This window comes from Bos mutus, chromosome 10, assembly GCF_027580195.1.
Source record: "Bos mutus isolate GX-2022 chromosome 10, NWIPB_WYAK_1.1, whole genome shotgun sequence".
Lineage (NCBI taxonomy): Eukaryota > Metazoa > Chordata > Mammalia > Artiodactyla > Bovidae > Bos > Bos mutus.
The window spans coordinates 21,408,572-21,423,564 of record NC_091626.1 but is presented as its reverse complement, the minus strand read 5'-3'; the positions used below and the strand labels follow the sequence as shown (position 1 = coordinate 21,423,564).

The following is a 14,993-nucleotide window of genomic DNA, read 5'->3' as shown; positions in this document are numbered from 1 at the left end:
GTTTTCCTCATCACCTGCCTCTCACGCTAGACATTCCAGTAAGAGTTATTGGTTGCACAAGTTATAATTTCTTAATACTCTCCTATCTATCCTGTACACCGCACCTACCACTGCCCTAGTTCAGGCTTTTCTAGTTTTGCCTAGATCTCTTAAGAGAGCTTCCTAACCCGTGTCTCTGCCTTCAGCCTTGCTCTTATGTCCCACCCCGACTGCATCCCTTCCTCCTTCAAATCCTGTAACAGCTCCTTGTATGCTTCGGAAGAAAATCTAAACCTACTAGGAAGGTTTGGCCTTGTGCACTAACCCCTTACACCCCTAGTGCCCTCACATCCCAAAGTCGCCCACACATACCCCACACCCCGACACTTCTTCTCACCTTATCCCTTTACATTGCCTTTCCCTGTGCCTAGAATTCCTTGCCCCTTCTCCACTTAACAGATATTTACTAAGTACCTAGCAGACATCAGTACACAGCACTGATCAAGGTGCCAGAGACTCAGTAGTGAGCAAAACCAAGTCCTTACTCTCATGATGTTTATACTCTAGAAGGAGAGAGACAATAAGCAAAAACATAATCAATGTCAGGTGGTAAGGAGTCTATAGACAAGAGACTTCCCTGGCGGTCCAGTGGTTAAGACTCCGCACTTCCACTGCAGGGGGCACAGGTTCCATTGTTGTTTGAGGGAACTAAGATCTTGCATGCCTCACTGCACGACCAAAAAAAAACACAAACCTCTACAGAGAAAAATAAACCAGCTAGAAGACTGAGAGTAAGCATTTTAGACAAGGCAAGCCTTCAGCAAGGTAATATTTGTGCAAAGACATGAATGGAGTGAGGGAATAAATTCTAAGGGTATCTGGGGGAAGAGTCTTCCAGGAAAAAGGAAAAATAAGTACAAAGTCCCTGAAGCAGGAACATTCCAGGCAAACTGGAAGAAAAGCAAGGTCAGAAGCTGGAGCAGAGAGTGGGGACAAGAGGTCTGAGGCAAGTTACTGTCAGATGGCATTGGCTTTGTGGGCTGTGGTGAGTGGGTGTTTCATGGGCCCCTTGACTTCTTTCCATCCTTCAGTGTTGAGAGTGGATCTCATCTCCCACTCCCAGAACTCATTAGCCCACTCCTCCCATTCCCAGCACTCATCATATACAACTGACTACTTTTGCTCTTCCAGTCCACTGACTGTGAGCTCTGGGAAGGAAGGGCTCTTAGCTTTCAGCTCCATATTTTACAGAACCCACCACATTCAGTAAATTTTCCTCAAATAGTCAAAACTTTCTTTGTTCTGGTTACATGCCCTGCAAACAATTCCCAGATTACAATTAATAGATGGGTTCCCCAGTGACTATAGTATTAGGAAAGGGGTGCCTTGATCATGAACATATGACTTCTGATCATTAGAAACCATACAGGTACATTCACCATGTACACTAATAGGCTGACATCATCATGGACACATCAGCCTCTTTTTAGTAAAGTGTGGTGGTGATGGTGTAGTCGCTAAGTCATGTCTGACTCTTTGCGACCCCATGGACTGTAGCCCAACAGGCTCCTTTGTCTATGGGATTTTACAGGCAAGAATAAAAGAGCAGGTTGACATTTCCTTTTCCAGGGGATCTTCCCAACCCAGAGATCAAACCCACATCTCCTGCATTGGCAAGTGGATTCTTTACCACTCACTGAGCCACCAGGGAAGCCCAGGTAAGTGTGACTTGGTGGGAAAACGACAACTCTGCGTCACAACAAAGGCATGGCTCCTGAAAGGGCATATGAACAGCTCAGCAGAAGCCCCAGACACTCCCCTTCAACCATCAGTCATGACTGACTGCCCACCTCCCTATTTCAGAAGGTAACCCCATCAACCTTCCATCTGTCCAAGGCTGAATTCTTAGCATCATCTCTGAGAGCTCCTATGTCTTCCACAACCAGAATCAGAAATTCTACCTTCTGACTATTTCTTTATCTATTCCTTCATCTCCCTTACAGTGTAGGCCATCACCACTCTTCAGGTTTCAGCTCCCTAACCTGGTCTCCCTACCTTCTATCTCTCACTTTTTTCAAAAACATTCTCCACAAAGTCAGAGTTCCTCTTCAAAGCAACTCTGATTTCATGTCTCCACTTAAAGTCAAAAGTTTTTGCCTGCTCTCAAGATAAAGTCTAACCTGTTTAGGCAGCACAAACCGCCCCCGCGGAGCTGGCCCTGAGGCTACATTCCCAGGCTCTCCCTTCTCACCCTTCTACCCACATTCCAGCCACATCAACCATCTGGAATTCCTGAACCTGGACTGGTTCTGTGCCTTTTTGCACCCACTACCTTCACACGCAGTTCCCTCTGTGAGAAGTGTCTGAGGAGACAGCTATGTATATATTCAAAATTCAGTGCAGACATCACAGTCCCTGTGCTATCTTTCTAAGCACTCCTCCCCACAAGAAGAAAGCCATCTTGTCTGCTCCTAGAATGTCTCTTTCCTGGCTGCTTTGTAAACCCTTTCTTCTCCTTACTTCTTGGTTTTCTCTTGAAGGATTGTTGTTGTTTAGTCACTAAGTCGTATCTGAGTCTTTCGCGACCCCATGGACTGTAGCCTGCCAGGCTTCTCTGTCCATGGAGTTTCCCAGGCAAGAATGCTGGAGTGGGTTGCCATTTCCTTCTCCAGGGAATCGTCCCAATCCAGGGATTGAACTCGGGCCTCCTGCACTTCAGGCAGTTTCTTTACCTACAGAGCCACCAGGGAAGCCCTCCTGAAGGGTCATGGTTAGATAAATGACATATTACTGCCTGGATGCTATCTGGACAGAATGTCTTAACATCTGACTTGCAGTGTGTGTGTTCAGTTGCTCAGTCGTGTCCAGTTCTTTGTGGCCCCATGTACTGTAGCCTGACAGGATCCTCTGTCCATGAGACTGTCCAGGCAATAATACTGGAGCAGGTTGCCATTTCCTACTCCACTGACTTGTACTGAGTGCTCATTAAACAAGAGCTGAAGGAAGAAACTCATGAATCATATGCCCCTAAATTCTTACTTACAATCTCAGTTGCCCTTCTGAACCTTCTTGCAGATCTCTATGTGCCTCTGAAGATTATTAGAGATAGAACACAGAGATAGAACGAAGTCCTAGAAGCAACCGGGAGAGGGCAGTTTTAAACATCACAATCATTAAAACGGTACACTTGAGTCATGATCTGTGATTTTTCAATGAATCTCATGTCATGCTCCTAGAACCTTGGAAGTAACAAGTCACTACACACAGTTATTGAGCCAGCCTCAAACACAAGTCTGGTATGCTTTTCACTCTATCGGGCTTATCTCAAATATATGCCATAAATCCAGGCACAAAGCTCTGTCTTTTATTAACCAGGGAGCTGTCCAGACTAATCATAACTGTGGCTACTTAACATGTATTCTGAGGAGGACACACATGTGTGCATATGTGTACCTAGTGCACAAGAGTTTGAGTACCTCCCTACTCCCAAATTAGAAGCAGCAAATTAAGAAGACTACTGAAGACAGGCCCAAGGTCAGAATCAAGGAAAAATAGCTGTCAGAGAAGACACAGATCAAAATCATGAGAGGAGAAAACCTGAGGCCCTGAAGTCAAGCCAGTCCTCTGAGGCCACTGAAGAAGCAAATATTCATCCCCACCCAGGGGCCTGGAAAGGCCTCTGTCATATAAGCTTTGACATGTACAGCGGGGTGACCTAGAGTCACACACACAAAAGAGTCACATTATGCAGGCAAGAACACACAGCGCTGGTTTGAAAGAGATTTCAATCAAGACAGCTAAAGTAGAATTCCGGTGCTTAAAGGAATGCAGCCGTCTTGGAAATCTTAGGTGGAATAATCCTTACTCTACACAACATATGTAACTATATGCCCACGTCTGAGGGGACTCCAAGACCAACAGATCCTAAAATTAGTTTCATTAGTAAGTCATCCTACCAAATCATCTGTAAATGATGCCAGAGAAAACTACAGATCGCATTTAAGACCTCAAGGGAAAACTCCGTCCTACAACACGGGGCAGTGGCTTTGCCCCTCCCTGAGCACTGCCAGCATGACACACCGCCCCGCACACAGCCCAAGCCCACCAGGGGCACACACAGCGCAGGAGGCCCCACAGAGCACAGCGGCTCTCTGCACAACCGTCAAAGGAGGGAGGCTGGAGAGGAAGCTAGGAGGAAAATGGGGCGGCGGAAAACCTGAAAGGGAAGAGCTCACGAGGGTGACTGAGGCTGGTCCAGCAAGCTGACACGCACCAGGCACACACTCAGTGGTGCCCCATGGCTGCCCCAAATCAGCTTCCCCACAGCAGGGGCAGGGAAGGGTCTCCAAGGTCCTCGGGCCTCCCACGCGGGGAGGTCACTTTTCCAGAGCAGAGGCAGCTGAGGGATGGGGCTGCAGAGGATCAGCCTCTGGGCACCCTCACGTGGCTTTGCTAAATGTACAAATTTAAATAATATTTATGAGATAGAGAAAAGGCCAGGGTACGTTGAAAGGATAGTTTTAAGAATCTAAGGACTTCCCTGGTGGTCCAGTGCCTAAGACTCTGCTTCTAATGCTGGGGGCCAGGGTTCGATTCCTGGTCAGTAGATCCCACATGCTACAACTAAGACCCGGCTCAGCCAAATAAATAAATATTAAAAAAAAGAAGAAGACTCTAGCCCACAAAGAATGTAAACTGGTACAGCCACTATGGAGAACAGTACAGAGGTTCTTCAAAAAAAGACTAAAAACAGAGTTGCCATATGCTCCAGCAATCCCACTCCTGGCAGATACCTGGACAAAAATGATACGCGAAGCCCCGTGTTCATAGCAGCACTATTCACAATTGCCAAGACATGAAAACAAACTAAATGTCCATTGACTGACGAACGGATGCGGTGTATATACACAATGGAATATTAGTCAGCCTGAAAAAGAATGAAAGAATGCCATTTGCAGCAACATGGATGGACCTAGAGACTATCATACAAAGTGAAGTCAAACAAAGACAAATAACATATGAATCACTTATATACGAAATCCAGAACACAACACAAATGAACAGACTCAAAGAGAAGACCGGTGTTTGCCAAGAGGGAGTGGGGAGTGGAGGGGAGGATTGGGAGCTTGGGATTAGCAGACATCAATTATACATGGGCTCCCAGGTGGCCCTAGTGGTAAAGAACCCACCTGCCCGTGCAGGAGATGTAAGACATGTGGGTTCAGTCCCCGGGGTTGGGAAGAATCCCTGGAGGAGGGCATGGCAACCCACTCCAGTATTCTTGCTTGGAGAATCCCATGGACACAGAAGCCTAGTGGGCTACTGTCCATAGAGCTGCAAAGAGTTGGACATGACTGAAGCAATTTAGCACCCACACAACTATTATATATAGAACAGATAAACAACAAGGTCCTACTGTACAGTACAGGGAACTGTATTCAATACCTGTGATATTCCGTGATGGGAATGAATATCAAAAAGAATGTATATGTATGTATAACTGAATCACTTTGCTGTACAGCAGAAATTAACACAACCCTGTAAATCATACTTCAATAAAATAAGTTGAAAATAAGAAAAGAATCTAGCCCACAAAAAACTCATGCAAACACAATAGGATATTCATGGGAGTGTTATCGGTAAGATTGAAAAACTGGAACCAACTGAAATGGCCATTAACAAAGGCCTGGTTGGTTAAATAAACAATATAGCCTTAAAATTAACATGGAATAACTTGAAGCTTTTTTTTTTCAGTAGATCTGTATGTCGAAAAGAAAACTACTGATAAATTCTGGGAAAAAAATAACTAGAAATATATGTGTACTATAACCCCATTTTTGTAAAACAGAACAAAATTATATCTCTTGAAGGTAAAGGTCAGCAAGGGCAGAGACTGTTAATGATGTTTACAGTGAGAAGTTGGAAGAAAGGATTTTTTTTTTTTTTGGACACTGAAGCCCTTTGAATTTTCACACTTAGCACACTCATGAACAACAACAAAAGTGTTTGTCCGAGGCATTCCTTTCCAGTTTCTTATCAGCTAAGCTGACTCACACCCCATCCCTCCTGCCCCAGCCCCACTTACAGATGCAGGCAGCAGCCAGCAGGCGGACAGCAGCATAGGGGGCCAAGCAGTTTGGGAAGATGGGCTGCACCAGGTAGTTGGCAAAGGTGATGGCGATGACGGCCTGGCTGGTGGGCTCGATGATGAGGAGCGAGGTCCACAGACGGACATAGGCAAGGAGTCCCCCAAAGGCCTCAAGGATGTAGGCGTAGCTGGCCCCAGATTTCTTAATGGTGGTGCCCAGTTCTGCATAACAAAGTGCCCCAAAGACAGAGAAGAGGCCCCCGATTGCCCAGATGACCAGGGAGAGGCCAAAGGAGGCACTGTAAATGAGCACACCTTTGGGGGAGACAAAGATGCCCGAACCAATCATGTTCCCCACAATCAGGCACACGCCATTCAGCAGCGAGATCTCCTTCTTCAGCTTCACCTGCTCCGGCTTGGGGCTGGCCTCATTGGCCAAGGGGGTGGCGTCCCTCTCATGCTGGGAGGCCACTTCATACTGAACGTCATCAACCATGGTGGAGGAGAAGAAAGCCTTTACCAGCTTCCTGGCATTGCCCTCTAAGGAAGAAAGATAAAGATATATATCAGGTTGGCAATTACAGAGAACTCTGCGCCCCAGAAGCCAGCATAGGCAATCCACCCACGCCCACCATTTTGGGGACCTTCTGCCTCTGAATGGAATCTCTTCTCCATCTGGCTCATCGAAATGACCCCAACTTGAATATTGAAAGAAAGGCACTCATCCCCAGAGAGAAAACATGTTTCTCATGAGGCTGGTGCTTCCCGCCTGATTTACAAAATAGAAAACTAAATCCTGGTTCTATCTAAGCTCACTGGAGACAGGAAGACGAGCAATTTGGCAATTCCAAGGTGTCACTATCATGACGTCAGCCTGTGTTTCAGCCTTACCCCCTAAAAGTCTGTCTTCCCTCCAATTTCAGCCTCATCTGTCACGTGATGAGATGCAGCCTTGGAAACCAAACTTGCAAGCAGCTAACCTGTGGGTTCTCAACACAACACTGCCCTTTTCACCCAAGGACCCTGGCTCTGGCAAACCTAAAAGCTTCAGAGATCTCTTTCTCTGGAAACTCAGAGCCATGTCCCTGCTCAGGGAGCATCCTTTAACAACCATCCGCTGAACTCTTCAGTCCTAGCAAAGCCCAAGCAGCCCAGCCCCATCCAGAAAGAAGACAGGCCCTTCTCTTTTCCATGCTTTTCCTTTCCCAGATACCACAACCCCTAGTACTGCAGGCCTCTAGCCATCAAATCCCTGCATAGTTGCATCACCCAAAAAAAGTACGGATGAGAGATTGGTCCTCCAAATGTACAGCCCAGCTAGAGATGACTGGAGGCTGCTGATGACCACTCCCCACCCAGGTGTTGCCGCTGCAGAGACACCAAAGCCGAGGCAAGGAAACAGCTGAAGGGGTAGCAAATGCCGGGCATCTCAGAGCAGGAAAAGCTAGGAGGAAGACAGGCCAGGCTGGCCAAGCAAGTGGACAGATTCTAGGGCTAGAGGCTCTCAGGAAAGGAAGCGATTGGACACTGCAGAGCAGTAAAGGGAGACTGGGCAAGATGAGGAGGGCTAAGAGGAAGCGGGGAAGCACACTCACTCCCCAGCCCTGAAGGAAGCAGGGCCCCAGCAGCAGCCAACCACACAGAGACCAGCCTCTGGGAGCTGTGGTCTGATCCCTCCTGCGTTTCAGTAAAAGGAAAGGCTAGGCAAATGCTTGTGGATTTAAGTCAAATCAAGAAGTCAAGAAGGGAGGAGGGAGGAAGAGAGAGGGGTGTTAAGCAACTGTCTGGGTCCAAGGTTCACTGGCCTTTCGCATATACAAGAGGAAGGCTAGGAGCTCTTGGCTCAGCAGTTTCTGCGATAAGAAGGCGCTCTCTCAGGAATCTCCTTTGTCAGCTCTGCTCCAGGACTGGGGGCCCAGAAGAAAGGACCGATGGTCAGCTGAGTGCAGTTTCTGCAACCCCAGGGAAGTTCCCCCCAACCCCCACCGCCAGCTGCCAACCCCGAGCAAATCAGCTGAGGACAGGGCTGTGGCCGAGAAGGAAGGCACAGCCCTCTCTCGGTCCTCCAGGCCCCACCTTAGCCCCACTTCTCTCACCCCCCACAAGAAAGGCAGGAAGGCGGCACATTGTGAACAGAGGTTTGTTCACATGCAGATTAGAGGAAGTGTAAGTACAGTCCAACTCGTGATCGAGTGTCCTAAGAGAACTCTGCATACTTCCCCACATACAGTGACAGTGGCTGCCCGAAATTTGTGCCATGACTGGAGGGCTGGGCCCAGGCTGCTTCCAAGATCAAAATATGAGACTCAAACCTCTGGCTGCATCTGTGGCCCACTCACACGTCCTTTCATCCTTGAGAAAACATACCAGGATCTCTGCATAAAGTCCTACAAACACCTTCCCCAAATACGTTTACTCAAATTTCCTAAAAATATGGGGAAAGAATTTTTATTTCCAGAATTTTATTCTGGAAAGAACCTCTCCAGAGCTATACTGGAGAGGTCCAAAACAGAGGAAGTTGAGCATTTGGGGGAAAGCAAAAATTCTGTTTTTAGGGGCTACTTAAATTTGGTATTCCTGGTTTCTTTTACCAATAGAAATGTGTTCATTTTGAAATGGAACTGTCTTTCTATCCCTTCTCATGCCCTTTCACATCCTCTTTCCTTATTATCAGAGAACTAAGATCTAAAAAGCCCCAAGGGGCCTTATCTCCACCCTACAACTTCCCAAGCTAGTCCCTTAAACTTTTTTTTTCCCCCCCAGGAAGCTGATTCTGCTGTTAGACTCCCCAGAGATCACATGTCTCCCAAGCCACCCTCACAAAAACATCTTGAAATCCATCCAGAAGACTGTCCTTTTTTCCCAGCTTCCCGCTAAATGCTTCTATAACAGTAACTGTCATTTATTGAGCACTTACCTGAGCCAGAAACACTGCTAAACATCTACATGCCTTGTCTCATTTAATTCCTCCAGCAGCCCATAAGGCAGACACTAAGTCACCTCCCAGGATGCCCAAGTAGCAAGGTAGGTGGGCAGGCTAACCAACACAGCCCAAGCTCTGTCTCTTCAGCCTCCCCACCCACTCTGACCTGCCCAGTCTCTAGCCCTCCTCTTAGGCAAGAAAGCACTTTAGATGGCTCCCTAATGAATTATCTAGAGGAGGATGTGATTAGATTAAAAGAAAGTCTCCGCCATCCTTCAGCCTGAAGTCCAAGCTAAAGACTCCAACAAAGCCTGTCCATCTCCTTCCTGATTGCTTCTTCCCTTTCTCATCCCTTTGCAGGGATGAGAGGCAATTACAAGTCCTCCTGGCAGTGCTGCTATTGCTAGGGTGCCCACTTCTAAAGCAAACAAAATACACGGAAACACATCATGATGCCAGGCTTAAGATCAAATTCCCTGGCACCAAGGATGGGCATGTGGCCTAATGGGACGTAGTGGAAAGGGATGAAGGAGACGAGGGAAAGGGAAACTGTGACAGTAAGTGGGGAGAGACGTGTGCAGGGTTTAGTTCCTGGTTGGTGGTATCTGAAAAGTGAAATCTTCATCACTCACTGGGGGTGAAACTCACACTCCAGCAAACAGCACACCCTAGTGGTCTCACCAGGAAATGCTATATCTATAAGAGTAGAATCCTCCTCCTAGCCTACTCTTCAATAAACCTGCACAAACTCCACAGAAGAGGCTAACTTGAGAGAAAAGATACCCCATCTTTTCACAGCTACTACCCAGCACCAGCTCTGTGGGCAGGAAGGCACATCCTTGGTGGTTCACATTCCTTCCTAAGACCCCAGCTCTCAGGGTAATGCCTCCAACCATTCAGGCACCCTGGGACCAGCATGACCTGCCCTGAACTGTTCTCTTACCCCAGGCTTTACAAGAGAATCTTGCAGAGTCTAGAACCTCAGAAGATAACCACCATTCCTGAGGTGCATACATCTCTGAGGACCTAGTGGAGATTACAGGACAACACATTCATCCAACAGAAGTTTCAGATTCAGGGCTTCAGGGAGCACAAGAAGCAGGGCTCAAAGCAGGCAGTGCCAGGCACAGCAGCCAGTGAAGCCCCTTGCCCTGACCCCTCCCGTGAATGGCAAAACCCAAACACACTTCCTCCAGGAACCAGCATACAGTTCCTCAGTCAAGCTCAGGTTGCTAAGGTGAGAAGGTTCTTTCTCCCCCAGATACCATGTCCTGCCATCCTAGCTCCAACTGGACTGTGCTGACTCCCCAAACAATAGAAACAGAAAACACACACTCTGCTACAGCTGAATTCCCCCCATCTCCCCAAGCTGGAAGCTCAGCTCCTCCCTTCCCAGTTCTCCATTTGTTTTTCTGTATTCCACTACAACAGTCCCTTAAAAAAAAAAAAGTGCAACAAGCAAAAAAGGATTTACTTCAATGACCATGGCTTCCACTAACATAGGGCTGAAGTCTCAGGGCAGAGGACTGAGACTGTGGAGGGCTGAGGCTAGGAAACAAGCAATTTTCAGGACTCACTCCATTCTCCTCCAGCAAGACTTTCCCTCTTGCCCATTGTCCCTCCCATCCCATCACTTACCTGTCTGAGACCTTTGGGCAGGTGCAAGGAGGAGCTACCAGCACTCTGGAAGAGGGGCCGGTGCTGGGAAAGGGAACAAGGGGTAAGGCTCAAGCTCCAGTAACTGTTGACTCTGAGGAGCAGAAAAGGCAGAGGGTGACTCCGGGGACCGAAACGGAAAACAGGAAAACACATGTGTGACTCTGGCCGGCAGTGGGGAGGGGCCAGGGAACGAGTTGGAGCTGGGAATGCCTGTTCAGACCCTGAGGACCTCAATGGCTGCCTGCCTCCAGGCACCTTCTCTGCTCAGAGCCTCAGTTCCTCCCCCCCACCTGCCTCAGTCCCTGAACTACCTGGTTGTCCTACATTTACTGAGTTCTTAAGTTCTCCCAGTGACATAGGGTACTCTCTTGATGCCCTTTGCATGCGTGCATGCTCAGTGGCTTCAGACTCTTTGTGACCCCATGGACTGTAGTCCACCAGGCTCCTCTGTCTATTGCATTCTCCACGCAAGAATACTGGAGAGGGTTGCCATGCCCTCCTCCAGAGGATTTTCCCAACCCAGGAATCAAACCCATGTCTCCTGTGTCTCCTCCATTGCAGGTGGATTCTTTACCACTGAGCCACCAGGGAAGCCCCTTGATGCCCTTTACAACTCCCCGAGCCCCTCATTCCATTCCCTGCTCAACTCCCACTCACATACTATCCTTGGTCCTGTGGAAGGCACAAGATCCATGGTTAGGGCATTAGAACTCTGTGCTCCCATCTCAAAAGCCTCAGCCACTTCAATCCCTATGTAAGGCAACACATGCCAAGGAAGGTCAGTTGTAGGGGGCACAGCCACGCACACACCCAGACACTAAGCAAACCTACTCACACCACAGGTCCCCAACTGGTTCAGGTGATACGTGGCAACCCAGGTAAGAGCCAGGCAAGTGGACCAGAGTAAGCCCTGGCACCCTGGGCAATCTAATGAGTTGGCACCCCCTCAAACCAAGATTATTTAAATATCTGTTGAATGTTTACTTAGCAGAAGTGGGGGAATACCGACGGAATAAAAATTGGAAGCCTCATTCTTTCTATTCAAGAGTAGAGTTTAAGGCATGAATTCATTACATGCAGTTTTCTGAAGCAGTTTCTTGGTAGGCATATCAAATGATTTTGAATGTAGACAATAGCACAAGTCTCAGGGAGTGGCACTTCACAGCGAGGTGCAGCATTTTCCAAATTCCAGCTGTGACCACTGCCTTTAGGCAACTTGTATTAATACCTGTACCTGCATGTTTAACAATTATTCTAGAGACAGGTGGTCTAGGTAAGCAGTCATCAAGGATTCTTCAGTGGAAGGGAGCCAACTTACACTTCACCAACAGACAGAAATCAGAGCTCATTGGCTCCAAAAGTCTGAATTACTCCAGGATAATTCAGTGCTCTTTTAGACCCAGGCTGCTTGCCCAGCTGGCCTGCACCTTAATCCCACCCTGGATTCAGGTACAAGTTGTAAATGAGGGAAATGCTAGGAAGACAGTCCTAAGGCTGCCCCTGTTGACACTGGCCCCTACTTTCCTCCCCTCACTCCAGCCATGCTGGCCCCCCTTGCTGTTGCCACACAAGCCCTGACATCTCAAGGCGTCTGCATTTGCTGTTCCCTTGGCCTGGAACATTCTTCCCCATGATATTGCTCCTTCTCTCACTCATTCCATTCAGTGTGCTTAAACCGCACTCTCAAGAGACCTTCCCTGAGGAGTCTCTGAAGGAGTAGCTTCTTCCTTCAGCCAATCTCCATCCCCTTCACCATGCCTGACTTTTCTTCAAAGGCACTGGCTACCACCTGGAGTTTGTTTGTTGTCGCTTCCCCCACTAGAACGCAGCCCCACCACAGCGTCTTCATTCACCGGTACCCCCAGCGCAGGGTCCGTGTAGACAAAAAAGGGTTTGCTGGAAGAATAACTGGATGAATGATGCCTTTCTTCCTAGACTGGTTTCCAAGTTGAACTCCGGGAATGTCTTGCACTTGCTCTTCAGGCCCTCCTATGCTGCTGCTGGCCTGGCTCCCAAGCAACTTTGAAAAGTATCTGCTCTTTTTGATAGTAATGGGTTGAAGGGAAGGAAAAAGTATAGTTTTCTCAGTTTTACTGGGAGGCCTAGAATGGTTTGAAAGGGACTTTCTGTTTCATCAACGGGAAAACAAAGACAAAAAGCACCTCATTAACGCGCCTTCCCCGATCGATCGGAAGCTCTGTGCTGCAGTCCCACACCCAGCTCAGGTGGCCGGTCTGGGCGCGGCGAGAACAAGGCGCGACGTCCGCGAAGCGGTGAAAGGGCAGAGGGGACGAAGGCGGAGTGAGGCGAGTGCTCAGGTTCACGCAGATGCAGGTGGGTTCGAGTGGAACCGCAAACCCTTCAGCGGGAACTCTTTTCCCAGACCCGCCCCCGCAGAGCCCCGTGCCCCTCCCCCTCTCCCCTCCGCCCGCGCCGGGCCGGCGCGCCGCGCTCACCTTTGCCCGGGTCTCCCACTCTGCCCCCCAGCCTCGCTCGCCGGCCCCGCCCCTTGACGTCGTCCCAGTCGTTTCCCGTTACTTCCCTCTTTCGGCCCACGGTTCCGTATCTGCAGCCCCAAGGTCTCGCCTTCCCAACCCCGACCCAGCCACCGCCAGTCCCCAAAGCCCTCTGGAGAGCTCGGTTAGCACCCGGTGTCCAGATCTGGCTGCGGAGGCCGAGGCGGGCTCTGCGCTGGGGCACCAGGGCCTCACTACACCTGGACCCCTTCGTTCCCTCCACCTGGCCAAGCAGCCCCCGCCCCTCCCCGGGCTGCAGGAGGCGCTAGAGGTGGGGTGGGGGAGATTGTGGTGGGTGCAGTCGAAGATCGCAAATGTTCGAGAACCGAGAGGCCTCGCAACCCGCTCCCCTGCCCTGTCCTCGCTCAGCCAGAGCTGCGCTGCCCTTGGGAAATGAAAATGACCGCGGATACCCTTAGAGGCGTCCTCCGCCCCACGAGCGCTCAGCTTCCTCTTCCCTCCCTCCCAATCCAGCTCGAGCTCGTCGGCCCAAGGTGGGTCTGGGCGAGAGCCCCAAACCCTGGCAGCCCTGCCTCCAGCCCCGAGACGTTTTCGGCTGAAACTCCAGAGGGACTCTGGACCGCAAAGCCCCGTGGGGGAAGGGAGGGAGACGTTCCCGCTAGGAGCCAGGGGAGGGGGTCTCCCGGAAGGGCGATTCAACTCTCCGCCCCCTCGGGGAAGCTGTTGCGTCAGCTTCGAGATCCCAAATTAAAGCAAGTGGTCTCCCCCCGGCTGGAAGGTGTCAGGCCGTAGAGCCGCCGCCAGGAGGCAGCATGTAACCAAAGATGTCCGAGCAGAGGCTGGAGTCCCCACCGCACCTTTCTTGGACCCAATAAAAGAGGGAGTTGCTGGGCTAATTCAAGGAAAGGAATCTGGAAATGTTTCACCACGTATTAAAACTAAAAGATGACTTGTAAATAATACAATTTCCTTTTGTATACCTTATGGACAGTCCAGCTTTGGCATCTTTTAAAGCCAAAGATTCGCTGCAGAGATTCATAGCGAACCAACCACCTTCAAGACCTGTCTGGTGGAAAGGCACATGTAAGAGACTTCCCCGGGACAAGGCAAGAAAAAAAAAAAAAAGGTAGCCCTGAGGTTATAATTTACCCATGTTGAAGCTGGGTCATTTAACACACAATTTAGCCTATACTGAATGAGCAAGGATTTGACAGCAAGGTAAAAGAAAAGGAATATGTTACGATAGATTATATAAGCAATAAGGAAACAATACGCAAAGCTATGTATTGTGTGAGTGGGTGGTTTATAACTGTCCGTTCCCACAGTTCTTGCATAGAGTGACAGTGATTTAGATCTTTGTTGAGCTGTCCTAAGAAGGAATGTGAAACAAGACACTTCCCAAGTAGTTCGCTCTTCTTCAATCTTAGAATTTAGTCACCGAATGCTGAAAGGGGAAGAGGTTACAAAATGAGGTGGAATTAGCCACCCAGAGTCAGCCTTACTTATGTTTTTTCTCCAAAGTCATCATTACTTATCACAACGGTTTAAAAAGAACCAAAATTCTCAGTGCACTTGTACAGAAATTACTGTATACAGACCTGACAGAACGATATTTGAATAAATGTGTTGGACAAAAACATCAGTGGTTAAACAAAATGTTAACGCCAAATACAGGCCATAGTGTGATGCCCTTGAGAGGCAAAGGACTTTTAAGGGGAAAGACACGGAGCTCAAATTCCTGATATTTCTCACCATTGTTACCTCCAGCCTTTGCCAGATGAAGTCCAGAGGTTGAAAGACATTGAGTTAGGGGATGATGAAGCCGCTTTCCTGTGGCTTAGAGTCTGGTGAAGTCACTGAGGAGTGC

The 14,993-nt window shown here is 48.9% G+C and overlaps 1 protein-coding gene across 5 annotated transcripts in view; it reads right to left on the bottom strand.

Moving 5' to 3' along the window:
- The window catches only part of SLC7A7 (solute carrier family 7 member 7), a 37,445-nt gene extending 24,316 nt beyond the window's left edge, over positions 1-13,129 (bottom strand). The window contains exons 1-3 of one of the 5 annotated variants that reach the window (XM_070377486.1): positions 13,106-13,129; positions 10,629-10,740; positions 6,065-6,607 (exon numbers count right to left, since the gene is read on the bottom strand). In XM_070377486.1, the coding sequence (XP_070233587.1) occupies positions 6,065-6,563 (499 nt within the window). In that variant the 5' untranslated portion in view covers positions 6,564-6,607; positions 10,629-10,740; positions 13,106-13,129. Of the gene's footprint in view, positions 1-6,064; positions 6,608-6,958; positions 7,631-7,662; positions 7,810-7,872; positions 7,985-10,628; positions 10,741-12,811; positions 13,020-13,105 lie in introns of those variants that run through there. The other 4 variants (XM_005895462.3, XM_070377488.1, XM_005895461.3 and 1 more) reach the window with 4 other exon arrangements.
- Positions 13,130-14,993: the final 1,864 nt, after the last annotated feature.